The 14,409-nt window shown below is 52.6% G+C and overlaps 1 protein-coding gene across 14 annotated transcripts in view; it reads right to left on the bottom strand.

The window, feature by feature from the left end:
- Window positions 1–14,409, bottom strand: part of PLXNA2 (plexin A2) — a 346,250-nt gene that overhangs the window by 59,083 nt on the left and 272,758 nt on the right. For 13 of the 14 annotated variants that reach the window (XM_048926047.1, XM_048926043.1, XM_048926045.1 and 10 more), the window contains one exon: window positions 3,124–3,258. In XM_048926047.1, the coding sequence (XP_048782004.1) occupies window positions 3,124–3,258 (135 nt within the window). Of the gene's footprint in view, window positions 1–3,123; window positions 3,259–14,409 lie in introns of those variants that run through there. The other variant, XR_007373227.1, reaches the window with a different exon arrangement.

Raw genomic sequence — 14,409 nt, forward strand, 5'->3', positions numbered from 1 at the left:
TGCATGGCTGCACGTGTTGCAGGAGCGTGGGACAAGCAGGTGCTGCAGCACAGCCCTGCCCTCTGCAATGATGCTCAGCTCAGTGGTTGACCAGCAGACAATGCAGTTAAAAATTTAATCCATCCTTTTTTTTTTCTTCTTTTGTCCTTCTTGATGAAGCCTTTTATCCACATCTCTTGCATTTTTTATCGTGTTTTCTCACTCTTTTTTTCTGGGCACCATCAGTATTTACAGCACCTCTATCCCAGAATTGATGGAGCTCTTTGTTTTCCTCACTCTGATTCCAAACTCTTTTAAATCACCCTGGCAGTTCCCTCCCCTCCATCAGCACCCAGAAAGCTCAGCCCAACACAACACCCTTTGCTCAGGAGTTACGCAGCACGGGGTCACAGGACAAGGAATGGTGAAACAAATCATCCCCAGAGGCTCCTGCAGCTCTGCAGCTCCCGACACGGGGGCATTTGCTAAGCAAATATTTCACTGCTAGCAGAGCAGACGGAGAGACAGCTCTTCCCTACAGCCATGGGGACGTACAGGCAGGAGGGAGGGCTGCAGGGTGCTGCTGGAAGGCTCCCAGGGCCCAGCTGCAGGCACACAGGTCTGTAAGGCCCTCCTGCTTCACATGGGGCAGCCCCATGCAGTCTCACTGATGCTCCAGCAGCATCTCGTGATGCTCGAGCCCTGGCAGCTTGTGGGCTGGATGGTGTTTGCTTGCTGGAGCAACACTGAGAAATGCCTGTCTCCTTTAAATAGTTGGGGTCAGAATCTCTTCTCTTCTGCCATGAAAGGAATTTGCAGCCAGGTGCTTCAAGAGAGCCTGTGAAAGCTCCTAATGAGCACTCCTAAATCATGCGGCTAAAGAACTGGTGCTGAGGATGGAAGCAAAGTTTCTTTATCCTCCTCTCCCCCCTCCCCGGGACCAGACTGTGCAACTGTTGCTTCTGTGCTTTGTGGGAGTAAAATCAAATGTCAAATATTCTGATTTGGAAGGAGTTGGCAATGGAACATGAAAGGCTCACGGAGAGCTCCAAAGGACTGCAGATAAATTGGAGAGAAGCAGACAGGGCTGGGATGGGAGCCAGGGGGAGTGGGGAAGGACTGAGCTCCAGATTTTGGGATGAAGCAAATGCTTTCCCTCCGCATTCAGCATGGAGTTGCTCCGAGCATGGAGGGAGGTGGGATCAACACAGAAGTGACAGGGATGTGCTGGAAGCACCTGTGTGCACATCACAGCTCACCATGTGCTCTGAGCACAACCACAGTGCAAGGCAGAACGCTGCACCCATGCAATAGTTTGTTTCCTACCCCACAGCAGCACGGAGCTCAGGACTGCTCCCAGCCTGTGCCATGGGAGCACATCTCCTTGCTGAATCCCACAGAAATGCAGTGTTTATCAGATCAGTTTTGCCATAGGCACGTATCCTATTTCTTTCTTAGAAACCACAGACTGTGGGCAGCCCTTCCCAGCTCACACTCAGCACAGCTGCTCCGGTGCCACTTCACTGTGGCAGAATTCCATCTTATTCCAGATCTTCAGACTGCAGAATACATTTGAGCTGTGCATTCTCTTCCAAGGGCACTTCTCACTGCTCACAGCCTCAGCTTGGGCCTCTCTCCTCCTCATGGTATCGACTCCCTGCAGCCATCAGGCTCCAGCCAGAGCACTCAGGAATAAATGAAAAGCATCCCCCCCTCTATTTTGCTGAGCATTGCCAGAATTGGGGCAGTGGGGCTCAGTGGGGCTGACAACATCCACACTGTGTCAGTATGGGGGCTCCTGGGCCCATGGCACACGCTCCCAGGGGGCAGAGGGCAGCTCCAGGGGGTGAGGGCTGTGCATGGAATCAGCATTGCAGGAGCACTCCATTCTTTGTTAATTCTCCTTGTATCTTTTTGTTGCACAGTTCAGCACATCAGCTCCTTGTGTCCCTCCTGCAGCAGGTGGAGGTCCCCATGCACCAGGCGTGCAAAGCTGGCTGTTAACTCACAGGGTTAACCCAAAGCAACGCCACATAATGGCATCCAGACGTCCTCAGATGTAACCCTCCTCCTGTCTCCACCACCCACGAGGCACCAGCTCTATAAATCTGAATTACACAGTGGTGAGTAACAGCCAATAAAACGCTCAGCAGTCAGTGAACCCAAAAGTCTGGCTCAGCACACGGGACTTCTGGTGTTGTTTTTGTCTCAGAGAACGGTGCAGATGAGATGTGCTCCAGCTGAGGTCCTGCCTTATTTACACCATTCTGGCTCCCCAAAGCTGCAGGCTCCCGTGTGCTGCTGGCCATAAATTTCCACTGTAATCTTTTTGGTTTGGCTTTCTACAGCCTTCGGGTTTGGCAACCTCCAACTCACACCACCCCTACCTTAAGAGCTGTGCAAACACTAAAGATATGCTCCTCGTAATATCATGGTATAATATTGGAAGATAAAACTTGTTTATGACCACACAGAGCCAAGAAAGGATGTTGGCTGCCACCGGTGGGGCTGAACCAGCCAAAGTGGCAAGGTGATGGTGGCAAGGTGATTGTGGCATGGCAGTGGTGGCAAGGTGATGGTGGCATGGTGACAGTGGTAAGGTGATGGTGGCAAGGCAATGGTGGCATGGCAATGGTGGCATAGTGATGTTGGCAAGGTGATGGTGGCATGGTAATGGTGGCAAGGTGATAGAGTTATGGTGGCACAACGATGATGGCACAGCAATGATGGCACAGCACAGGCTCAGCGCTACCTGCATGGCAGCTGCTTGCACCACACTCAGTCCCACCTCTGTGCTCACCTTACTTGCTCCCCAACTCTTAAAATATATGGGTAGATCAAAAAATAAAGCCATCACAAAGGATGCTCGGATAAAGCTACGCAAAACTGCAGCCTGCCAAGCTCACTGCAGGGAACAGGCAGCCACGCCAGCAGCTCAGGAGCTCATTATCCGATCATCGATGGTTCCCATCCCCAAACCACATTTCCCCTGCAGCAGCCCAGCTCAGTTTCCAATACTTGCAGACAGCAATAAACCAGCAGAGAGCCATCCTCCATGTGCACAGAGGACAACCTCCGGGCAGAGGCAGCTGAAGCTGAGCTCTGCAGTAGGGGATCACACAGCTCAGCCCCCTGGGTCCTTACCTGCCGCTCTGACATCACGTACAGGAACTTGTGGTCAATGGAGAAAGCCATGTCCCGGAGCACTGGGCTCCCGTCCTTGAAAACTGTCACCACCTCATACTGAATTCCACCATGGGGAGGGCCATCTGCTCGGATCTGGAAGAAGCACAATCACATTGCAGGTGATTTCATAGCAGCCAAATGCAGATTTTACTTTGGGGGGTGGAGGGGAAGAGGAAGAGGACAAAATGAGAAAAAGGATCTCATTCCAACCCTCAGCTTGGGACCTGGAGGCAGAGCGAGGAGCTGGCAAGCAGAGTGCATGCAGGAGTCAGAGCAGAGGCTCTTTCTCCACGGGATCTGAAGTCATTTCCCCATCGCAAGAGAATGAAGGAGCAAGCTCTGTGCTGCGAGGTGAGCGCACAGATCACCCATGTGCCACGATTGCAGTCACCAAATGCAACTGCAAGTCGGCTCCTGAGCTGGAGCACTCCACAGCCCAACCAGATTACTACAGAGATGGTTCCTCTCCAGATGCATAAGGAACAAGACTTAGACAACGCCACAGAAGCCTCCTAAGACACCACCTCTACCCAACCCCAGGCAGATGTCACTGCCATGCCGTTCTTCCCAGGCAAGCAGAGTGCTAACACAGCCATACAGCTGCCAAGCCCCACAGCTGCAGGTCCCACACCTCCAGCAGCCAGCTCCATGCCTGCAGAGCTCTGCCCACGCTGTGACAATCCCCAGCGCCGCCAGGAACGTGCCGTCTCCTCCAAAAGTTAATAATTGATGGCCTTGGGGGCTTCACAAGGGGAAAGGGAGGAGGAGAAACAAACAGTTTACATTGTCTTTCCTACCAGGATTTGCATATTTGAAAAGCCCTTGGATTGCAACACGGTGCTGGCAGTGCTGCAGATGCTGGCTGTGTGCCACGTGCCGGGCTGGTGCCATGCGGTGACCCCGAGGCTGCAGAGCTGGGAGGTGGCTGCTGGGACTGCTAAAGGCAGAGCCTGATGTCACAGAGGAGCCACTCCAGCAGGAAACACAGTAATATCCTCACACACACGCACAGAGGGGCTCCACTGAACCCCTGCTCCAAATAAACCCACTTCTAGGAAGCCCTGCTGATGCCTGTCGACACACAGAGACACAGGGTACACAGCTGGGTTTGGTTTCTGCATTTCTTTCCTCCTTCCTTACCTGATTTTTCCACGACACAAAAGAAGGGCACGGGAATGTGAGCAAAGGGAGAGCTGGCTTTGCACCCATGACACTTCCGACTCAAAAGCCCTGAGAACTCAAACAGCAAAATCCAAATAAAGAGGGTCACATCCTGCTTCAGTTGCACCTGTGCCAATGGGGACAACTCAGTCACTTCCCGAGCTGCTGGGAACCAGAGGTGGTTTGGACCTGCAAACCCTGTTGGGGCACCACCACAATCCTGCACCAACCCAGGGACACAGGGACAATGCCATGAAGTCACCTGAGGAACAAACAGCACTGCCAGAGTCAGCCGCTTCCATGCAAAACTCCTGATTAGCAGCCAGATGGGAATGGAAGCTGCGGACACAAAGGATCAGCAACCTTTGTACAAAACAACTGCTTTCCAGCGCTCCCTCGGGGGCACCGGCAGCTCGTTATGTTGAGCTTCTTTCTAGTAATGAGGTCAGACAGGGCTAATGAAGAGAGATACCACCGGATGAGCCTCATGCAGTCCAATTCCAACCAGGAGCTGCGGTCAGGGCTGGAGCCAGGAGCACTGCCCTGAATGGCTGGGCTCTATGGGGCATCCTGCCTGGCTCTGCCCCATCCCATGGCCAGGCACTGGCAGTGCACCCTGCATCGCTGTGCATCCAGCTGTGAGCCCAGCAGCTCCAGCTGTGAGCACCCCACACAGTGCCCGGGCAATAGGAGGAGATGCTGATGCTGGGGTGTTTCACTGCCTCCCTTCCTGAGAGTTCGGTTTCCATGACAACAGATGATGATGTCAGACGAGAAGAAGGATGATTCCTGTGCATGCGGAAGAAGAAAGGGATCATCTCTGCAGCAGGAAACTTCTCGTTGACGTCTGGAGGCAGAAATAATCCCTGTGCCAACCTTATAGGTGTCTTCCTGGCACTAAATACATATTAGTAAACATGGTGCCACAAACACCAACAAGATAAAGGGTACGGGTGATGAAACGGACCCTAGAGCTGCTCTTTTTAAAGGTCTGAGGTTTTGGAGGAGAGAAGGGAGTGCTCACTTCTGAGTGCCTGGGGAGCAAAGCTGACCCAGCATCACGATCCCAACCCTATGGGAGATGCAGGATGGGGCTGGGCTGAGGGCAGCCATTCTTCTCTGCGGCCCCACAGCCCTTCCTTGCAGTACAACCAGGATGAAGAGGCATGAGAGAAAATCACAGGGGAAGCAGCACTGGGCTGTGCAGAAATGAGTGAGTGCAGCACAACAGTGAGCAGTGGGTGCAGGGAGATGCCTGCAGTGCTGGCAACGCAAACCAAAGGTGTTCAGGACAAGAGTCGTGCTCACTGTCAGGAGACAGGAGGGCAGAACACGGGCTCACACATTCAGGTGTGAATTGGAGAAGTCATCTGGGACAGACAGAGCACTTTCCTCAGCTGCTCTCGATGCATGTTTACAAATATGGCCTGAAAAGAGCCTAACGACATAATCTGCAAATCCCAGTATCAGCACTGGCTCAGAGCACCAAGCCCAGCAGAACGCCCCGCGTGATGACGCAGGACACTTTTCCATTCAGGAAACCACAGTCCTTCAAAGGCACAGTGCAGATTTATGTGTCTAATACCCCCACAATGCAGCCTGCAGGCATAAGCTCTGCATTATCTTAGGAGATTAGCAAAATACTATATTGTGTCACGTACATGTTGCAGAGTAGCACCCACGGTGATAAGTGCATGAGCCATTCAGGGATCTCATTCAACGTGGAGCTCCCACATACGCATTGTGCTGAAGTTTCAGGTATTCTCCTTGCCCAGCTGGTACCCACATTTGGATTCCATTCCAGTTCCTCCCAGCAGGCTTCCATTAGAAGACACCGAATCTCTTTGTAGGAACTTTCCGTGATTAAATTACCTGTCTGCTTTCATTATGAGCGTTTCAATGAGGGTGGCTCTCGTGATGAAATGCTTGTGCTCAGTATTCCACGGCTGCAGGGACTGATTCCCCATTCTGGATGCAAGGTCAGCCGTCGGGTTGGTTGGGTGGCAGATCCCAAATCCTCTCCGTATGCCACAGCCTGGAGGAGCCCTGAGCACACCAGGAGGGTTGCTGAGATCACTGAGAATCACTGGGGTTGGAAAAGACCTTTAAGATCACCACATCCAGCCCCAATGGGGTATTGGCTCTTTGTGTTTTACAGTGACAAAGCGCAAAGCCCAGTCAACCCTGCAGCCTGCCGACTGCTCCCTTCATGCTGGGATTTCCAACCCTTCGGGGCAAATGCCATCAAACAACATTGCATTTGCATAAAATGGATGCTTCTCCTGGAGCTGCATTGGCTCTGGGAAGGCGCACTGGAGCGTTACTGCATCTACTGCCTGAAATAGAAACAGAAAACAAGAACAGCCCTCACAGCCAAGGTGCATCTCTGCAGAATTGCCATTTTTTTTGTCATTTAAGGCTGCATGTTTTGGCTCTTGGGCATTTCCCGTTACAGCTTCCCATAAAGCTCCAGGATGGATTTTTGCTGGAAATTCTGCAGGACTGAGGCTGGCAGCAGGGCTCAGCAACAGGATGGAGCAGTGGGGTCTGGGCTGTCCTCCCCTTCCTCCTCCATCCACAGTTCTGCAGGGTTTCTCCTACCCCAACCTGGCACCGAGGGCACTTCTTACAAGCGAGACACTCAGCAGAGCGGAAGATCCCAAGGACAGGATGAGATAAATAAATACCAGCCCAGATCTTCTGTGTGCTTCTCCACCAAATCATCTTTGTGGAAGGGATTTATGTTTCCTAATCCAGTTTAATTAAGCTGGGCTGTACACAACCACATCCAAATGATGAGCTGAGATGCTCGGATGGAGCACACTTCCTCGTGGCATCAATGCACCCAACAGCCCATGCTGATGCCTGTGCCACAACTGGGAACAGGCACAGCAGGCTGCAGGAGGGGAGAACCCAGAACAGAAACTGCACATCATCTCTAGATGAGAAGTTTTCAAGAGCCCTTCAGGCCCTTTATGAAATTGTTCTGCATGTGAAGTACCTCTTCAGCTGCCAGTGAGCACTGCTGGCATTGGGATGCTTTGGGATGCCCTGGGACTGGGTCAGAGCCACTTGCACATCATTGATAAAGCAGAGGGAAGTGGAGATTTGCTGGGGATTGCACAGTGAACTCATAGCAGATCTGTTGCATGGGGCTGTGCTCACACCACCAGGCAGCACCCCAATGCAGCACTGCCTGTTCCCCTCCATGTAGCACCCCAGTTCCCATCTGGGCACCCCCTATTCTCACATTCAGGAGGACATGAGGAGCTCAGGGACAGCACAGGCTGATGGGGCACACTGCTCTCCATGTGGGAAGTCCTCCCTTTGAAATTAAAGTGAAACAGTAATCCCATTACGTATCTTTCCCTTAAATCACAGACATGTCCGTGAGGAAGTTAATGACAACCCTTACATGCACGTTCAATTTAAATCAGCATATCCAATTAACTTCATTACCTGGAGGCCCCCTCGCATTCTAGTCTCTTTCTCTCCTGTCATCTTTTTTTTATGCATTTTTCCCCAACCTGGGACAGAATCCATCTGTCTTGGTGAGCATCACCCTTATTTCTATCCCTGTGGGGAAGACCTACAGAGAGATTCATGGCAGAAAACACAGTGATACCAGACTGGGTGGCTATGGAAAAAGGATCCACTCTCCTTGGGAGGAGGAAATCCCTCCTTCCCAGAGCTGCAGTGCAGAAACATTAAATACACCCGCTGATCCCCACTGGGCTTTCCTCACAGAGCTCCCCAGGATCACTAGGGAGAAGCAGCACTTTATAAAGAGCTCCAGCAGTGTGCAGGCATTGCAGGGGAACTGCAAGCAGGAGTTTTTCTTGGGTACTGTGGTACCACGGCTGCTCCTTCCATCGACACAGACTCAGGTTTGTCTCTTGCAGAGTGAGAGTGCAGCGAGCAGGACGGCAGGCAGCGAGGTACAGCAGAGCAGTGGGGGGGACAGCGGTGAGCTCATGCTGATCAGCCATCATGACCCACATTATTTATAGATCTGATGTTCCTGCAAATCCAATACTCATTGTCAAAAACGTCTCTGCGTTTGTCTTTCACACCCACATGTGTTTCCCAGCTCCTCTGCTCTGGCAGTGTTGCTAAGTGGCTCCGTCACCACCTGGAAGCAGGAGCGCTCCCTGGGGTGCAGCACACGGGAACAAGGGGCAAACCCACCAACCTGGCAGCAAGCAGCACCAGTGAGCTCAGCTCCACAACCCCAGCACCGAGGCTGCAGAGCTGCTCCCAGGAGCAGGGCTTTCTTCCCACCTGCTCCCCTGCATGAGGGCTGCAAGCCTTCTCCACGTGCAGCTGAGGTGAGGAGAGACCTCACTCTTATCATCTTCAAGGGTCTGAGCCCATCTGCAGGGAAGGCAAGATACATCAAAAACAAAAAGAAAATGCTGCCCTTTCTTCTGTCCTAAAGCTTCAACTGCACTCTCATAATAATGATGCTGAAGATCTCAGCCATTTGAGCATCCCCTGAGAGTCCCAAATGTTGGACACTAAAGCTCAAAGCACTGTGAGCACACCCAGACCTGCCCATACCCCTGCCAGCACTGCCTCTCCTGCCCTTATTTCCTTCTTCCATCCTTCTGCAGAGCTGATCCTGCAAGGTAAAACAGGGAGGGTGGCACCGAGGCACCACGCAGAGACTAATCAGCAGCCCCATGTCTGTAATTTATTACTGTGTGAGAGGCTCACCAGAACAAAGCTGCCAGTTCGGGAGATCATTCCCCTAAAAGACTTTTTATTTGAAAAGCTGTCAGCTCACACCTTGTCACAGCCCTACTTGCAGCAGCACAACTTGAATGACGTGCCACCTCATGCAAATGAGCTGCTAATTAATTAATTAACGTTCTTCTGGGGATGGATTCATTAGGAGCGGGTCTGGGGGAGGGAGCCAGGCTGGGTCACCTTCCTCTGCAGTGCATCTGCAGCTCTGGGTCCAGCACCCCATGTGCACATCTTGGCTGAAGCTGCAGCAGGAGGCAGATCTGGGGGCATGGAGGGCTCAGGGATCGACTTCTGGGATGGAGCAGAGACAACTGCATCAGCTCAGGGCTGCTGGTCCCGCACCTTCCAGCAGCATCGAAGCACAGCCCATCAGAAGCAGAGAGCCTGAGAGCATCCTGCAGGTTTGCCCCCCTGGAAGAGGAGAGCTTGGGGCACGTCTGCAGCTGTTACAGAACCTCTTCACTTCTAAGTCATCCTCGAATAAAGAGCCTCAATGTGCAATGACTTCCCTTTTCTTTTGTCAGCCATAAGCACCCTTCTCCCTTTACATCCCTGTATTATTTTTAAAGAGGCGGCTCCGTGCTGCTCTGGGAAATGGGAAGCACTGAGTGCTGCTTGCAGGCTTTATGTTTTGGCACAGAGTGAAGAAATCATCAAAGAGGCTGAGTGTTGGCCTCGGAGAGCCAGCAATGAGCTGGGCGTCTCTGCATCACAAGAGCTGCACTCTCCTCGCTGCAATGTGCTCCTCCACCCTCTGCCATTCCTCCCCAACTTACCCTGCTGCTTTCTGCTGCTTTTATCAGTTCCTTCCCTTACAGTGGGAAAGGGAATGAAAGGCAGTGGTTAAAGCAGCCCCAGTGAGGGTGGAGGGAGGGAGGAACAGGGGAGGCCCAAATGGATTCTGCAGTGAAAGTGTCCAAGCTGCTGTAACTGAGGAGAAACATCCACCAGTTCCATCAGATCATTTGTTCCCATTTCTGTGCTGTAGGAACAGCACTTCTTCACTTTAATGGGGAAAAAAGGGAAGGTTGGGCTGGGGTGCTGAGTTCCTCCAAGTCTTCTGTGTCTGATAGGAAACACGGGAGGAAGCACAGAACTGGTGTTATTTATGGGGATGGAGGCACTGGGGAAGCACTCAGTGTTGCCCAGGTCCCTAAGCAGCCCCGGATCTGCACTCCTATCCCTTCCAGATGAACAGTGTGCAGCATCACCACCCGCGTGCCACCCCCCACAGCAGCACATTTCACACCAAAGGGATTGCTCTGGCTTAGTTTGGTTTGCTGACCTCAAGCAGCTGCGTAAAATGGAATAAAAGCCTCTCAGACAGATGGGTTAACACAGGGCTCGTTCCAACGGAGCAGCCATTCTCCCTATGGGGAGATAACCCCTCACAGTGCCACATGGAAGCTCTGCTTTGCCCTCGGCCAGCTCTGGCCAGCAGGTGGAGGCAGGAAGTTCCTCAGGAAATATCATTCCCTTTCCTCATCGCAAACACCATGGAAGAAATATGTTTCAAATGAGCTGGGCTTCCTGCACAACACCGCCGCGAGCCAAAGTGCACACAACCAGAGGCCAAAGCCTACAAGGAAATAAAAGAACCCGATTTTTGTTATCTTGTAGCTCCAAAAGCTTCAGTGTTACTGATCAAATCTCACCTTGTTTCGTCTGAGATGTGAGAGAATTTCAGAGCCCTGAGCCCCGCTTCCATTGGCAGCAATGGGGCTGCCCCACAACCACTGCCCACCCCACAACCGACTGCTTACACCAATTGAGCCAATCCCTCCTTGTGCCCAACCCCACGTCGCAGCCGTGGCCCAACATCAGCAGCAGGAGATGGGCTCAGGATGGGGCTTGTGGATGGCAGAGATGCAGCCACACCACGCTGCTGTAATTGACCTGTAGATAAACACATGGCTTCCACCCTAATCCCCTGCAGCCTCATGAACATCAGCTGCGCTAAATTTTTCATGTAATTAAGAGAAAAACCCTAATCCAGTGTAATTAGCTCCCTGATTGCCAACGGCGGGCAGAGAAGCACTGTTTGAACAGCAACTCAGGTCTAGCTGGTTAGGCAAATACCGCGTGCGGTTCAATCACTGAGCAGAGGCAACACCTCTCTGCTGTCCTCCAGGTCTGTGATCCTCAGCAGCACGGAGCAGTTCCACAGCAGCAGTGGGGCTGATGTCCCCAGGACTGCTCCTCCACAGTGACATCCACAAAGAGTCACTCACAAACTGAGCAAACCAGGTCCCCAGGAGCCGCAGCAGCTGCTGGCTTGGGTCTGCTCCCCTGCCCCCAGAGCATCCCTCAGTGCTGCTACCCAGGGCTCTGATGCAGACGTGGTCCAGCTGTGAGCAATGCAGCTCTCACAGGGACATGTGTGGCCAGAATCCATCCCAGGTGCTGTATGACCTCCGGGGGCATTTTTCTTCTCCATTCATCCAAACAGAGGCAAAGTCTCATGGGTGAAGTGTTAGAAATTGGGAAAGTGGAAGCAGATGGGTGAGGAATGGAGAACGTGGATGTATGTGCCAGGAAGAGCAGAGAACACAGCCAGGATGGGCCTTCACCAAACCATCCAGCAGGCTGGAATGACTGGGGCTGCTTAATGATTGGGAGCTCAGACGACTGGGCTCTGGGCTGCCCGTCTCTGTTTCTCTGCCCCCCATCACACTGCTGCTCTGTAAACAACCCGGCACCGAGCAGAGCAAGCAGCTCCTTTGCATCAAAGCCAGGGAGATTTCTTTATACAAAAACGAGCAAAAATTTATCAACTCAAAGCTCCTTTTAAAGAGAAGCCCCCGAGGAGAGCAAGCCCAGCTGCTCGCCTGCATTGCACTGAGCCAACCCCCCCCTCCTGCCTCCCTTCAAACCAGCACTGCTCACACAGCCGAGCTGTGCCCGATGGGCTGCGGTTGGAGCGGTCACAGCAATGTGGTCTATTTCATTCCTCAGCCTCTCAGTAATTCCTCCAGCTTTGAGTCAGCTTTGGGGAAATTCTTCCTGCCAAAATCCCACTAACACCCTTGTGTCACTGGCGTGGGAGTGTGTTGACTGGTTTGTGGTCTCTTTGCCTGCTATCCAACACAAATTCTTCCCTCAATCCCCAATAAAGCAAGGCAATCAGAGGCCCATGGGAGCTGCTATATGAGCTGCATGTGGTTCATCCGGGTGCTGGCTGCTTTATTTCTCCCTTTCCCCCTTCTACGTCCAGCAGGGCACAGCCAGGACCAGCCCAGCTCTGCTTGGAACCAGCAGGGGATATGCAACAGAGCTCCAGCACCTTCTGCCTCTGGCTCATGTTGTCAGAGCCACAACACAGCCATGGCACCTCCATTTCCATCACATTTATTTCCACGGAGCCTCCTCCCTACAGCCAGCTTTTTTCCCTCATAATTCCATCTGTATTTAATCCCAGACAAACACAAACAAAACAACCCAAGCAACGATCTCATCTCCCTAAGGCCGTCACTTTCTACATCGGTTACAGCCAACTCCAATTAGCAGAAAAGCAACACGAGGAGCTCGGCACGCCGCTGCAGCGCTGGGAACGCAGCAGCCCACACTGCCTTTCCCCAGCCTGCCCCTTCCCTCCTGCAGAACGTGCCCTGTCATCTGCTGCAGACAGTGTGTGTTGAGCTCAGGGCCGGGCAGGGCGCTGGTGGCCTCATTAGCACAGCTCTGTGCACCCACACCTGCAGGCGACCTGCATGCTTTGATTTATAAGAGGATCCCAAAGCCTCTACAAGTGCTCAGGGGAAGTTTTCTCGGTCACTCCAGCCTATTAACCTGCACTTGAGGCAGCTTTTCTGCAGCCCTTGCTGTTAACCACTTCCCTGCCAGGCTGACAGCGGGTGCTCATGTTGGATATTGGGAGAAATTGCTTCTCTGAAAGAGCGGTGATGCACTGGCACAGCTGCCCAAGGAGCAGTGAAGTCACCATCCCTGGAGGGATCCCAGAATCATGGAGATGTGGCACTGCAGTGGGCACGGAGGGGTAGGCTGGGGTTGGATTTGGGGATCTCAGCGGTCTTTTCCACCAGGAATGACTCTGTGGTTCTATGATTGGCTCTCTGATCTCAGCCCAATGCTCCCATCCCTGCCCAGGACATGGCAGCTCAGCACACTGCTGCAAACTCAGCTCTTTCGTGTGAGCAGACAGCTCTTCCTCCATCAGCAAGCTATTTCGGGCAACGGTTTCAAATGGAAATCTGTGTTTTATTAATTACACGTCTGCGTTGCTGCAGAACCCTTTCATGTGCTTCCCAGCTGTATCAATCTGCAGCCATGAAGGAAAGCATTAAACCCAGCATCCGCAGTGTGGGATCGGCCCAGGCTGTGCCCTCACCTGCAGCCTGACAGCCCCACTGTCACCCTGGGCTCCAGTGGCTGTCAGAGGGATGCGCTGGGGACAGGGGAGGACCAATCTCATTGCTGAAAACCCTTCCTCCAGCAGCTTGCCAGCATCAGGGCTGGCTCTGCTGGTTCCCTTGTATTCCTTTGCTCATCTCCTGTTGCGCATAGGCAGCTCTTCAGCAGCTGAAAAGGATTTCCTCAATCCATGCCTTTTGCTGCCATGTCAGAATATCAGAAAGCAGTGTCTGCAGGCAGAAGGATTTATCCACCTGTCCTAACTGCAGAACAGATTGGCTGTAAGGACGAGCGGGGTTGTGTGGGTGCATTAGCGAGCAGCTTAGCACAGGTGCTGGCAAAGCAGCCAGCCTCACTGCGTTACTAGGAGAAGTTGAAGCAAATTTTAAGGCAGCTCTCATCACGTCATTTTTCCAAAGCCAAATTCCTTGTAGCTGATATCGTTTCGGTGAAACCTGCGGCCCCCATCAGCACTGGGGAAGCTGCAGGACAGCAGTGGTCCCCAGCCCAGCAAACAGCAAACCTCTCCCAGCAGGAAGCTCCAGGCACGATATTGAGGTGTCCCTGGGACAGAGCAGCAGAAATGGGCTCTGCTTTCCCAAACTGCTCTCAGTGCACAGCTGAACAAGAGGGGCACGAGGCTGGAAGCGTTCCTTCCCGTGCAAACAGACTTGCACTTGGAGTGCACAGAAATCAAAGCAACAAAAGGTCTCTGCAGCCAACTGCAGTGTAGCTGACAAACAGGCTCGTCACTTTGTGCCTCCATCTGGCGGGGACATACTTTCCATTTCAGCAAGTGCTAGAATGGGTGGACAGCAAAGGGAAATGTGAAAACAGCAAAGAAACGAGAAGAATGAAAACCTGCGGGACAACACTGCTGCCCTGTTATGAATACTGTGCAGCTATTCATATGAAAATCCATACGGCTGCTACTGTTGCATGCACTCTTCTTACACAGCATGA

Source organism: Lagopus muta, chromosome 24, assembly GCF_023343835.1.
Source record: "Lagopus muta isolate bLagMut1 chromosome 24, bLagMut1 primary, whole genome shotgun sequence".
NCBI lineage: Eukaryota > Metazoa > Chordata > Aves > Galliformes > Phasianidae > Lagopus > Lagopus muta.